This window comes from Phyllostomus discolor, chromosome 11 (assembly GCF_004126475.2).
Source record: "Phyllostomus discolor isolate MPI-MPIP mPhyDis1 chromosome 11, mPhyDis1.pri.v3, whole genome shotgun sequence".
Classification (NCBI taxonomy): domain Eukaryota; kingdom Metazoa; phylum Chordata; class Mammalia; order Chiroptera; family Phyllostomidae; genus Phyllostomus; species Phyllostomus discolor.
The window spans coordinates 54,536,653-54,549,641 of record NC_040913.2 but is presented as its reverse complement, the minus strand read 5'-3'; the positions used below and the strand labels follow the sequence as shown (position 1 = coordinate 54,549,641).

The following is a 12,989-nucleotide window of genomic DNA, read 5'->3' as shown; positions in this document are numbered from 1 at the left end:
GAGGGAAACAACTGATCAATGTATCTCTCACACATTGATGTTCTCTATCTCTCTTTCTTCCTCCCTTCCTCTCTCTCTAAAAAGTAAAATGATCTTAAAAGAAAAGAAAGAAAATAGAATCAGAACTATAATTTTTAGACATACATTGTGAAAACAAAAAGATAATCCTTTGTTAATGTTTTAAAAAGTAAACACCTTCCTATAATAGTCCAAATCATCAAAATATACATTATACATAAGGGTGTTTCTACATAATTTCAACTTTTTCCCACCTAAAGGAGCAAATATTAGTGACTATAATTATTCCATTATGATTTTGATGTCTGTTTACTTGTCAGTGTAATAAAACTCTAGTAACTATAATTTCATCAAAAGTATATTTTGGACAGTATCTCACCTGGTCTCTTCATCATCCCAAGCGATTCGCATGCCTTTCCCACCACCACCTGCTGAGGCCTTGATCATGACAGGGTAGCCTAACAGCAGGGAAGAATTAGACAAGTTCAGACTTTGATCATTTGGATGCATGAACATGACAACTGACCACATGTTCAATAACAAAGAAGACAATAACTAATTTATTTAAAGTTCCCGTCTTTAGAGTCAGGAAAATAACACCAGTGTAATGATCTTGTATGTATTTTTAAAATAAGAGTTTGTTCATTTAAAAAACAGACTATCAATAAATATAACATTTTCCCCACTAATAAAATAAAAAGCTAAGAAAGCATAAAATATTTGATAATGAATTCCAAAAATGGGAGTAAATACAGTATTAACCAACCAAAGATATATGAAGTAATTTATACCATTAAGGAAACACACATGTATATACACAGTTATGATTTCCCCAACTTCCATTTACATGCATAACAAACAAAATCCCTTTGTTTCAAAAGTAATGATTTATAGGTACTTGAGGTATTTTTATCAGAAAAGTCACAATAAACCCTTGCAGCTTTTACCAGAAAGAACTGACATCACAGTTTTGGGAAATACCAAGCCCTGGGTATTATATTATGGGCTAGAGCACAAGTTCCATGGCTTGCTGACATCAGTGGAGAAGCTATTGCCTTAATTCTACTCATTCAACAGGGAATGCCTAAATTAATAGGAATTATGAAGACACAACATAAGGCCCAAATCAAAAGATATTTCCAGGTACAGTTTTATAACAGAAAATGAAATCATAAAACTGTTGTTAGTAAGATTTAATATTTCACTTACTTATTACAAAATAAAATTTTTCACAGCATGAGTCATCTGTAACAATTTATCAAGAAAAGCTGTAATGTCTTCTTTAGAGGTTTTCTGAAAACCAAGATGGAGATATTCATTCTGAGACCACTTGTTTATGACTATTTCTTAAAAAAAGGCCAGTAGTGAAACTTTAAAGGACTCTTCCTGGCCTGTGACACTCTAAGAGCACTGAACTCTTACTATAGGATCCTAGAGGAAAAGGGAAGAGAAAGTGCCAAAGGTCATACACCTTTGACCTCCAAACCATAAAACAGCACTCTTAACTTCAACTTAGTTAAAAAAGTACTTGTTTACTGTTTCATAATTAATTTAATTTTAAAAATTCTGATGTTGGTTATGTTTGTATAGGATAGATTTATGTGGGGAAACAATTTAAAAGCAATGCTCAGTGTAGGGAGAAGAAATATTAACATACTGTTCTTACATTAGAATAATCTAGGGAAAGGGAAAGCACTGAAATAATTCTATCATTGGGAATTCAGAAGAGAAAAGAATTATAGGATAGTAAGAGAAAAGAAAGTAGGGAAAGCATATTCTAGAAAGGACTATTTATATGAGGCTATGAAGGATGAGCAGGATTTGAACATTTTAGGCAGGAAAAGCAGAAACAAAAACAGAGGCTGGAGAAGCAATTCAGTTGAAGTACAGAGGATCTGTAGGATGCCAGAAGAAAAGAGAACTGAAAACACAAATTGAGGGCAAAGAATGCTACCTACTTTGCATGCTACAGATCCTGCATGAGAGTGACAAGAATAACATTTCCCTCATTCAATGCTGCGCCTCATAATGAATATCACAAAAAGGAATTAGATTAAAATAAGTAAAGAAAAATTGGTTTGTTTTTGAGCAATGAAAAAAACAATATTTAAAAATTAGAAACCGGTATACCTAAAAAATCTTTCTCACAATTTAAGGTCTTTTTTTAAACAAATGGACTCATATCCACAAAACAACATGTTATCAATTCAGCATCAAAAAATATTTATCCATGTAAATACGAAACCACAACATGTATGATATCTATATCCCACATCTCTACTATTTTCGGCTCCCTCTGAGGATTAGGGAATTTGCAGTTAACAGTGGAATCTTGGTTCTCAAACTCAGTTTGGTCCAGAAGGCTATTCCAAAATTGATTTGTTCAAAAACTGAATCTCCTTTGTCGCCTGAGAGATGAGACGTATGACTGATTATACAGGTACCAGTATGAAAGCATTGTTAGGTCAAGAACTAAAGTTTTGTCCAACAACTGAGACATTTTTTCCGTGAATAACGTGGTTGGAGTTGTTCGAGATGGGAGATGTTCAAGAACCAAGATTTGAATTTTGATTCCAGCATTAATCTCATCTTAATCATTTATTATGGAAGTTGGGCTATATACAGTGATTTGTGAGATTCAAAAGAATGGGAAATTGTTCTTGGTCACAAGGAATTTAGATGGGGAAACAAAACACATAAAATAATTTGTCAATGAGAAATTACTGTATGTTCACAAAAGATGAGAAATTCTTAAGCAACAGAGCAATATATGACAAAGAAATTACAATACGGTCCCCCCAAAAGAGGCAATGCAGCATTAGACTGTGAATACATATAACCTGACAAAATTTGCTGATGGAAATCTAACAAGCCAAATATAAATCAACTGGGAAAGAGGAAAAAAGCAGGGAATATTTAGTGACATTATAGTCACTAACCCAATCTAGTTTTTGAGCTATAATTGAAAATAATATTGATGGAGTTCTGGCGAAGGTGGAGGTATAGATAGATATGCTTTGCTTCCACCCACCATCAAAAGAAGGATAACAACCAATTTAAAAACAAAAGAGATCCAGAACTGCCAGAAAATCAAACTATATGGAAGTCCAACAACCAAGGAGTTGAAGAAACATTCACCTAGACTGGTAAGAGGGGTGGAGACAGGCAGCCAGAGTAGAGAGGACCTAACAAGGCAGCAGCTGGTGGGCAGGAGCAGGCAAGGTGGTAGCTAGTGGGTCGAGTAGTTCCCCATTCATGTGTAGATGAGCCGGGAGGAACAACTGAGGAACAACACAAACCACACAACCCAGGGTTCCAACAGAGGGAAATAAAGCCTCAAAACTTCTGGCAGTAAAAACCTGTGAGGTTTGTGGCAGCGGGAATATTCCAAGTCTCACAAGAAAATATATTGGAAAGCCCCCATGGGATCCTAGAATGTACATAAACCCACCCACCTAGGAATCAACACCTAAAAGGGCACAGTACACTGGTAGAAAGTGAGGGAAGTAATCAAAAGTGAGTGATGAGCAAGGTAGCAAGTAGCATTGTTTACTCTCTGAACCCTCCTCCACAGACAGCACCATAATGCAACAAACACAGTTGCCCCTTGCTGGCAAAGTCCTAAGACTCCACCCATTACACGTAACAGATACACTGAGACAAAGAAATATGGCCCAAGTGAAAGAACAGATAAAAACTCCAAAAAAACTACTAAGCAACAAGGAGATAGCCAACCTATCAGATGCAGAGTTCAAAATATTGGTAATCAGGATTCTCACAGAAATGATTGAGTTCAGTTGCAAAATGAAGAAAGAAATGAAGGCTATACAAAGTGAAATACAGGAAAATGTACATGGAACAAACAGTGAAGGGAAGGAAACTAGGACACAAATCAACAATTTAGAACAAAAGGAAGAAATAAACATCCAACCAGAACAGAATGAAGAAAAAAGAATTAAAAAAAAATGAGAAGGCTGAGGAACTTCTGGGACAACTTTAAATGCTCCAACATTCAATTCATAGTAGTGCCAGAAGGAGAAAAGGAAGAAGAAACTGAAAACTTATTTGAAAAAATAATGAAGGAGAACTTCTCCAATCTGGCAAAGAAAATAGATTTCTAGGAAGTCCAGGAAGCTCAGAAAGTCCAAAAGTAGTTGGACCCAAGGAAGCACACACCAAGACACATCATAATTAAATTACCAAAGATTAAAGATAAGAAGAGAATCTTCAAAGCACCGAGAGAAAAGGAGACAGTTACCCACAAAGGAGTTCCCATAAGACTATCAGCTGATTTCTCAAAAGAAACCTTACAGACAAGAAGGGGCCAGAAAAAAGCATTCCAAGTCATGAAAGACAAGGAACTACATCCAAGATTACTCTATCCAGAAAAGTTATCACTTAGGATGGAAGGGCAGACAAAGTGCTTCCCAGATAAAGTCAAGTTAAAGGAGTTCATCATCACCAGCACTTATTATATGAAATGTTAAAGGGGCTTATCTAAGAAATAGAAGAAGATAAAAAACCATGAACAGTAAAATGACAACAAACTCACAACTATCAACAACTGAGAAAAAAAAACCCTAAAACTAAGCAAACAACTAGAACAGGAAGAGAACCACAAAAATAGAGATCACACAGAGGGTTATCAGTGCAGTGGGGGAGGGGGAGAAAGGGGGAAAAAGTGCAGGGAAAAAGGAGCATAATTGGTAGACATAAAATAAACGGGAGGATGTTAAGAATAATATAGGAAATAGAGAAGCCAAAGAACTTATATGTATACACATGGATATAACTAAGAGGAGCAGGGGAAATGCTGGAAGGTACAGATACAGGGTGGATACAGGGTGGAGGTGGGGGGGATAGAGAGGAGAAAAAATTGGGACAAATGTAATAGCATAATCAATAAAATATATTTTTAAAAAGAAAATATGTAAAAAATTACAGATACTATGAATACATAAGTATGAAAAAGGATTTAAAGGGAAAAATAATCATGACGAGAAATAGAAAGTATTTTAAAAGTTAAAAATTCTAGGTATAAAAATAAAATTACTGAGAGGAAAAAATTCAACAATGTATAAAAAGAATTATATACACCATGGGCAAGTTGGTTATATTTCAGTTATGCAAAGCTATTCAACATTCAAAAATCAATTAATGCAATCCATCACTAAAGAAGAAAAGAAAAAAAACCATATAAGCAGATGCAAATAAAGCATTTGACAAAATCCAGTAACCAATGAGTTCGGCAAACTAGGAATAGACAGAAACTTCTAGACTTCATAAAGAACATCTACAAAAAACCTAAATCTAACCTCACACTTAATAGTGAGAATTTAGATGTTTTCCTTTTAAGATCAGGAACAAGGTAAGGATGCTCTCTCTTACCACTCTTATTCAACATGCTACTACAGGTCCTAGTTTAAGCATTAACACAAGAGAAAGGTAAAGAAACTGGGAAGAAAAAAATGAAGCTGTTCATTAGCAGATAATATGATTATCTATGGAAAAAAGTCTCAAAGAATCAACAACCACCACCAAAAACAAAACTTCTAGAACTAAAATGCGATTATAGCAAGGTTGTAGGATATAAAAGTTGATTGCATCTTATCTACCAGCAATGAAAACTTGGAATTTGAAACTAAAAACACAATATCATTTATATTAGCATCAAAAATATAGAATACTTAGACACAAATCAAACAAACTACATATAGTATCTATATGAAGAAAATTATGAAATTCTAATGAATTAAGGAAGATCTAAATAAACGGAAAATAATCCAGTGCTTGGAAAAGAAGATTCAATATTGTTAAGGTATCAATTCTTCCTAACTAGATCAATAGATCAATGCAATCCCAATAAAAAAAACCCAGCAACTTATTTGGGGATAATGACAAACTGATTTTAATATCACAGAGAAAAGCAAAAGAACAAGAACAGCCAATGCAGTATGAAATGAGAATAACAAATTCAAACTACTTATTATAAAATTATAATAATCAAGCCTTTGTGGTATAGGTAAAAGAACAGATAAATTAATCAATGGAATAGAATAGAGAGCCCAGAAATAGACCCATACAAATATATTTAACTGATCTTTAACAAAAAAAAAATGGTGCTAGAACTATGAGACATCCAGATGCAAAAAAGGAAGAGAGAAAGATAAAATCAAGACTGTAGAAAGTCCTTACACCATTCACAAAAGTTAACTCAAAGTGGATCATAGGCCTAAATATAGAATACAAAACAACAGACTTTCTAGGACGTGAATGGAAGAAAATTTAGGTGACCTTAGGTTTGACAATAAACTTTTATATACTACACCAAAAATATGATCCATGGAAGAAAAATACTGACAAATTGGACTTTATTAAAATTAAACACTTCTGGCCCTGGCTGGCGTAGCTCAGTGGATTGAGTGTGGGCTGTGAACCAAAGTGTCGCAGGTTCAATTCCCAGTCAGGGTACATGCCTGGGTTGCAGGCCGTGACCCCCAGCAACCGCACAATGATGTTTCTCTCTCTTTCTCCCTCCCTCCCCTCTCTAAAAATAAATAAATAAAATCTTTTAAAAAAATTAAACACTTCTGCTCTACAAAATAAATACACAGAAAAACTCCTAAGAAAATGTGGATACAATTCACAGATTGGAGAAAATATTTGCAAAACACATATCTGGTAAAGAACTTGTATTTAAAATATACCAAGCTCTTAAAAATCAGTAAGAAAACAAACAACCCAATTTAAAAATGGGTAAAATATTTGAACAGACAGCTTAATAAACAAGATACTAGATGGCAAATGAGCATATGAAAAACTGCTCAAAGTGATATATCATCAGGGAAATGTAAATTACAAAATGATATTACTACACACCTTATGAGATTGGCTAGTATCCAAAACATGGACGACATCAAATGCTATTCACTGCTGGTGGGAACACAAAATGACCTTACTAAAAGCTAAATACAGTTTTACCATATGACCCAGCAGTCATACTCCTAGGTATTTATACAATTGAATTAAAAATCTATGTTCACACAGAATCCTGACCAAAAATATTGACCACATCTTTATTTATAATCACCAAAAACTAGAAACAGCCCTAGCTGGTATGGCTCAGTGGATTGAGTGCCAGCCTGCGAACCCAAGGGTTGCCAGTTCGATTCCTAGTCAAGGCACATGCCTGGATTGTAGGCCAGTTGCCCAGTAAGGGGCGTGCGAGAGGCAACCACACACTGATGTTTCTCTCCCTTTTTTTCTCCCTCCCTTTCCCTCTGTCTAAAAATAAATAAATAAATAAAATCTTTTTTTTTTTAAAGCTAGAAACAACCAAGATATCACCGAAAAAGTTAATGGATAGACAGACTGCTGTATATCCATACAATGGGATGTTACCCATCTAAAAAGAAATGAATTATCATACTGTGAAAATACATGGAGAAACGGTTGAATGCATATTGCTAAATGAAAGAAGTCAGCCTGAAAAGCTATTGACTATAAGATTCCAACTATACAGCATTCTGGAAGAGGCAACAGTATAGATATAGTAAAAGAGCAGTGTGTGCCAGAGGTTATGAGGAGTAATGGGAGATTGAATAGGTGAATACATATCATTATGTAGCTTTCAAAACTCATAACTATACCACACAAAGAGTGAATCTTTTTTTTTTTAAAGAGTTTATTTATTTATTTTTAGAGAGGGAAGGGAGGGAGATAGAGAGAGAAAGAGAGAGAAACATCAATGTGCGGTTGCTGGGGGCCATGGCCTGCAACCCAGGAATGTACCCTGGCTGGGAATCGAACCTGGGACACTTTGGTTCCCAGCCCACACTCAATCCACAGAGCTACGCCAGCCAGGGCGCAAGAGTGAATCTTAATGTAAACTATGGACTATACTTAATAATAATATATCAATGTTGGTTCATTAATCTTATCAAATGCACCACACTAAGGCAAGATGTTAATAATTGGAAACACTTTGTGGAGGACAAGGGTTGGGAGTATATATGGAACTCCACGTACTATCTGTTCAATTAGTCTGTAAATCGAAAACTGTGCTTAAAAATAACAGTCAAGTTTACTAATCATTTGAAAGAGCAGTGACAAACACTTGAAAAAACAATTCACAAAAGAAAATTAATAAATGGTCATCAAGTGTGTGAAAGTATGCTCAATAGTATTAAGTATTAAGGAAATATAATTTATAAATCACAATGACAAAACACATAACCATTAGAATGACTTAAATTAAAAAGAAAAGCAATATCAAGTGTTTTCTAAAGATGGAAATAAATGTAACTCTCAAACACAGCTACTGGAAATGTAAAATGGGGAAAGGGCATTTTCAAAAGAGAAATTTTCTGTATCTTAATTGTGGTTACACTTATCAAAATACACTGTTACACACTTAACATTGGTAGATTTTATTCTTCATAAAGGATTACTTTTATACAGCAGTCAAACAAAATGAACAGATTGCCTATAAAGTAAGAAAAATTAATGAAGATCTATCACTTCCATATCTAAAGAACATAGTACAAAGATTTCAACTCTATGAAGATAAAAAACTACTATCAGCCTAGATTTGCACATACCACAAAACAATCTTTCAACAAAGAATGAAAAATAGACAGTATCAGGTAAACAAAAACTGAATTAACTACCGTAGAAACTTCTAAAGAGTAAATTCCAGGAAAAACAAAAATAATCCTATTTGCAAAGTCAAGGGACAAAAGAGTAACAACAAACAAAGAAAATAAGCTTTGGGGTAGAGCAAAATAAGCATTGAATGTTTACATTCTATAATAATGTCTAATTAATGAGGTAAATAAAGGAAATAAAATATAACAATATACTAAAGGGTTGAACAGGTAACCAGTGTTAAGGTACTTATTTCATGGTAGGAAAATAATCTTTATACTTAAATTTAAATCAATGAATGTTTAAAAAAAATTAGATTTCAAGAATAAAAGGTACCTAAAGAAATGTCTCCAAGATGAAATTTCTACAGTAAAAACTGAAAGAACAGAAATAGAGTAAAATTTCCATCCCTGTGGAGGTAAGTGGGGGAGGGGGGAATAATAATGGAATAAAACAGAATTAGATGGTTAATAATAACCATCATAAAGGACCTAGAAAAGACAGAAAAGAAAATTAAAAAAAGGAAAAAACAAAAATAAAAAGCAGACAATATAAATGAATCAAAAAGTAGTAGTAAACACAATAAATGTACATGGACCAAGCTCTCCAGATAAAAGACACTGCCAGGCTGAACAGAAAAAAAAAAAATCAAGACTTCTGGCCAAGATGGAGGTGTAGGTAGATACATTGTGCCTCCTCACACAACCAAAAGAAGGACAACCAGAACTCACAGAAAATGGAACTGTACAGATGTTCGACAATGAAGGACATAAAGAAGAAACATTCATCCAGACTGGTAGGAAGGGCAGAGATGGGCAGCTGAGGCAGAGACAACTCAAGGCAAGGCAATGGCTGAAGGATCAGAGAGGGTGGTGACTGGCAGTGAGGGCAGTCCCACATTTGTGTACAGATAAACTGGGAGAAACAACTGGGAAGACAAACAGACCAAGCAACCCAGGGTTCCAGCATGGGGAAATAAAGCCTCAAAACTTCTGACTGAAAAAAAACTTTGGGGGTTGTGGCAGAGGGAGAAACTTTCAGCCTCACAGGAGAGTTCCTTGGAAAGAATCACAGGGTCCTAGAATGTACACAAAACCATCCATCTTAGAATCAGCACCAGAAGGGCCCAATTTGCTTGTGGATAAAGGAAGTGACTGAAAGCTGGCCAAGAGCTGAGCAAGTGGTATTGTTCTCCTCTCAGACTCCTCCCCCATAAACAGCACCACAATGAGGCAACATGGATTGCCCTGCCCTGGCAAATACCTAACACTCCACCCCTTACTACATAACAGGAAGGCCAAGACAAAAATAAATGGCCTAAATGAAAGAACGGATCAAAGCCCCAGAAAAAAATACAACTAAGCAATGAAGAGATAGACAACATATCAGGTTCACAGTTCAAAATACTGGTAATCAGGAGGATCACAGAATTGGTTATGTATGGTCAAAGGCTATGAAAAGTGAAATGAAAATGCACATGGAACCAAGAGTGAAGAGAAAGAAACCAGGACTCAAATTAATGATTTGGAGCAGAAGGAAGAAATAAACATTCAACCAGAACGTAATGAAGAAATAAGAATTCAAAAAAATGAGAGGCTTAGTTACCTCCGGGACAACTTTAAACATTCCAACATCAGAATCATAAGGTGCCAGAAGAAGAAGAGGAAGAGCAAGAAATTGAAAACTTCTTATGCTTATTTGAAAGCATAATGAAGGAGAACTTCCCCAACCTGGTAAAGGAAATAGACTTCCAGAAAGTCCAGGAAGCTCAGAGAGTCCCAAAGAAGTTGGACCCAAGGAGGAATACACAGAGGCACATCATAATTACATTAGCCAAGATGAAAGATAAGGAGAGAATCTTAAAAGCAAGAGAAAAGGAGACAGTTACCTATAAAGGAGTTCCCATAAGACTGTCTGCTGATTTCTCAAAAGAGACCTTGCAGGCAAGAAGGTGCTGAAAAGAAGTATTCCAAGTCATGAAAGGCAAGGACCTACATCCAAGATTCCTCTATCCAGCAAAGCTATCATTTAGAATGGGAGGACAGATAAAGTGCTTCCCAGATAAGGTCAAGTTAAAGGAGTTCATCATCACCCAGCACTTATTGTATGAAATGTTCAAGGGACTTATCTTAGAAACAGAAGAAGATCAAAAACTATGGACAGAAGTATGACAGCAAACTCAGAACTATCAACAACCAAACCTAAGAAAACAAAAACAAAGTAAACAAGTAGAACAAGAACAGAATCACAGAAATGGAGATCACATGGAGGGTTATCAGCATGGAGGTGGAGGGAGAAAAATAGGGGGAAAGGTACAGAGAATAAGAAGCATAAATGGTAGGTAGAAAATAGACAGGAGGAGATTAAGCAAGAATAGTATAGGAAATGTAGAAGCCAAGGAACTTATACGTATGACCCATGGACATGAACTAAGGGGGTGAACAAGGGAATGTGGGTGGGAGAGGGGATACAGGTAGAGAGGAATAAAGGGGAGAAATATATGGGACAACTTTAATAGCATAATCATAAAATATATTTAAATAAATAAAACCAGTCCATATTCTTATAATAGACATACCTAAAACAATATTTTACTGGTTGATTGATTGATTGAAAAAAATTGGAAACATACAAAGAAAAAAACAAACTAAGTTGGTTTAGGCATATTAATATCACACAAGATCAGATTTAAAAAAAAAAACACTGCATTTGATAAGAAGTAAAATTAGCCAAGGAGACACGTTATATACTATTTTACTACCAATTAACTTATTTTAAGACTATGCAGAGGCAAACCTGACCAGTAAGGAGAGCATGGAAAATCTACTCCCATAAGATCTATCAAATAACAAAAATATCACTAGAAGTTTTAAACATCATATTAAAGAAGGTTTGACCTATTGGTCATCTATAAAACACAGCATACATTTTGGAGATCAAATCCTTATCTGAGGTATCATTTGCAAATGTATTTTTCCACACAGTTGGTTCCCTTTTCATTTTGTTCATGTTTTCTTTAGCCGTGCAGAAGCTTTTTATTTTGATGAAGACCCATTTGTTTGTTCTTTCCTTTAGGTTCTTTGCTCTGGGGAATATATTGGTGAAAATATTGCTGCATGGAATATATGAGATTTTTCTGCCTATGTTCTCCTCTAGGACTTCTATGGTGTCATGAAGACAAATACCACATGATCTCACCTGTAAGCAGAACCTAATCAACAAAATAAACAAGCAAGCAAAATATAACCAGAGTTATTGAAATAAAGAACAAACTGACAGTAACCAGAGGGGAGTGGAGAGAAGGATAATGGGGGAAAATAGAGGAAAGGTCATCAAGGAACATGTATAAAGGACACATGGACAAAGCCAAAGCAGGTAGGATCAAGGGTGGGAGGTGGGGATGGGTGGGTTGGGGGAAGTTGTGGGGGGGAAATGGAGACAAATGTACTTGAACAACAACAACAACAAAAAGCATAGCATACAATAATTTGAGAATATACACTCTTTTCAGTAATACCTGGAAGATGTATTTAAAGTGACTTACTTAGTCCTTCGCTATAAAGTAACTCTCACCAAATCAGAAAGATTCTAAATATAAAACATCATATTCATTAAAGAAATCAATTAAGTTAGAAATCAATAATAAAACACATTGAAATTTTTAGTTATTTTAAAGCTCATTACTAAATAACATGAGTCAAAAGTCATAATAGACATTTGAAAATACTCAGAAATAAACAATTGTGAAAAATACATATCAAAATTACAAAATAGGGTTCTATGTCCAGATCACTTTATGCCATCCCTGGCTGTTTGAAGTATTGGTAACTGACAGCTAACTCATCCTCAGCTTTCTGCCTAAGATCTTGCCCCTTCCTAAGGACAGTCCACATCCAATAGTTAGTTGATACAACTACCCTATTTCAGATAATTATAAAATACCAACAAATATTCAGGGGTTTCTATAGGATTGGCTAAGGCCTTTGTTGACTATGCATCTCGCCCAAATTCAACTTTCCTTTAGTTCAGTTTCCTTCACTCCCTCACACTGTCAGTCCCAAGACACTTCTCCCAAAAAACTTCCAGTGTCTGCTTTCAAGAGAATCCAACATATAGCAGAGGAGTATATATGGAAGGTTATTACAGGGTTCTAAGCAAGAAATGACACTAGCTTAAAGAGAGTAGCAGCAGAAATGGAAATTAATGAATCCAAAATTTCAGTGATGATTATGGTACACAAACTGCAAACAACACAATGAAAGATAAAATTGAACATTGAACCATAAAAAGCTTACTGCTAACATCAAAACTGAGAACTTTCTACT

General features: G+C 35.1%; 1 protein-coding gene across 4 annotated transcripts in view; it reads right to left on the bottom strand.

Annotated features, from left to right (window-relative positions):
* The window catches only part of PCCA (propionyl-CoA carboxylase subunit alpha), a 488,979-nt gene that overhangs the window by 296,635 nt on the left and 179,355 nt on the right, over positions 1-12,989 (bottom strand). For all 4 annotated transcript variants that reach the window (XM_028526281.1, XM_028526274.2, XM_036011417.1 and 1 more), the window contains one exon: positions 398-476. In XM_028526281.1, coding sequence (XP_028382082.1) covers positions 398-476 — 79 coding nt within the window. The remainder of the gene's footprint in view (positions 1-397; positions 477-12,989) is intronic.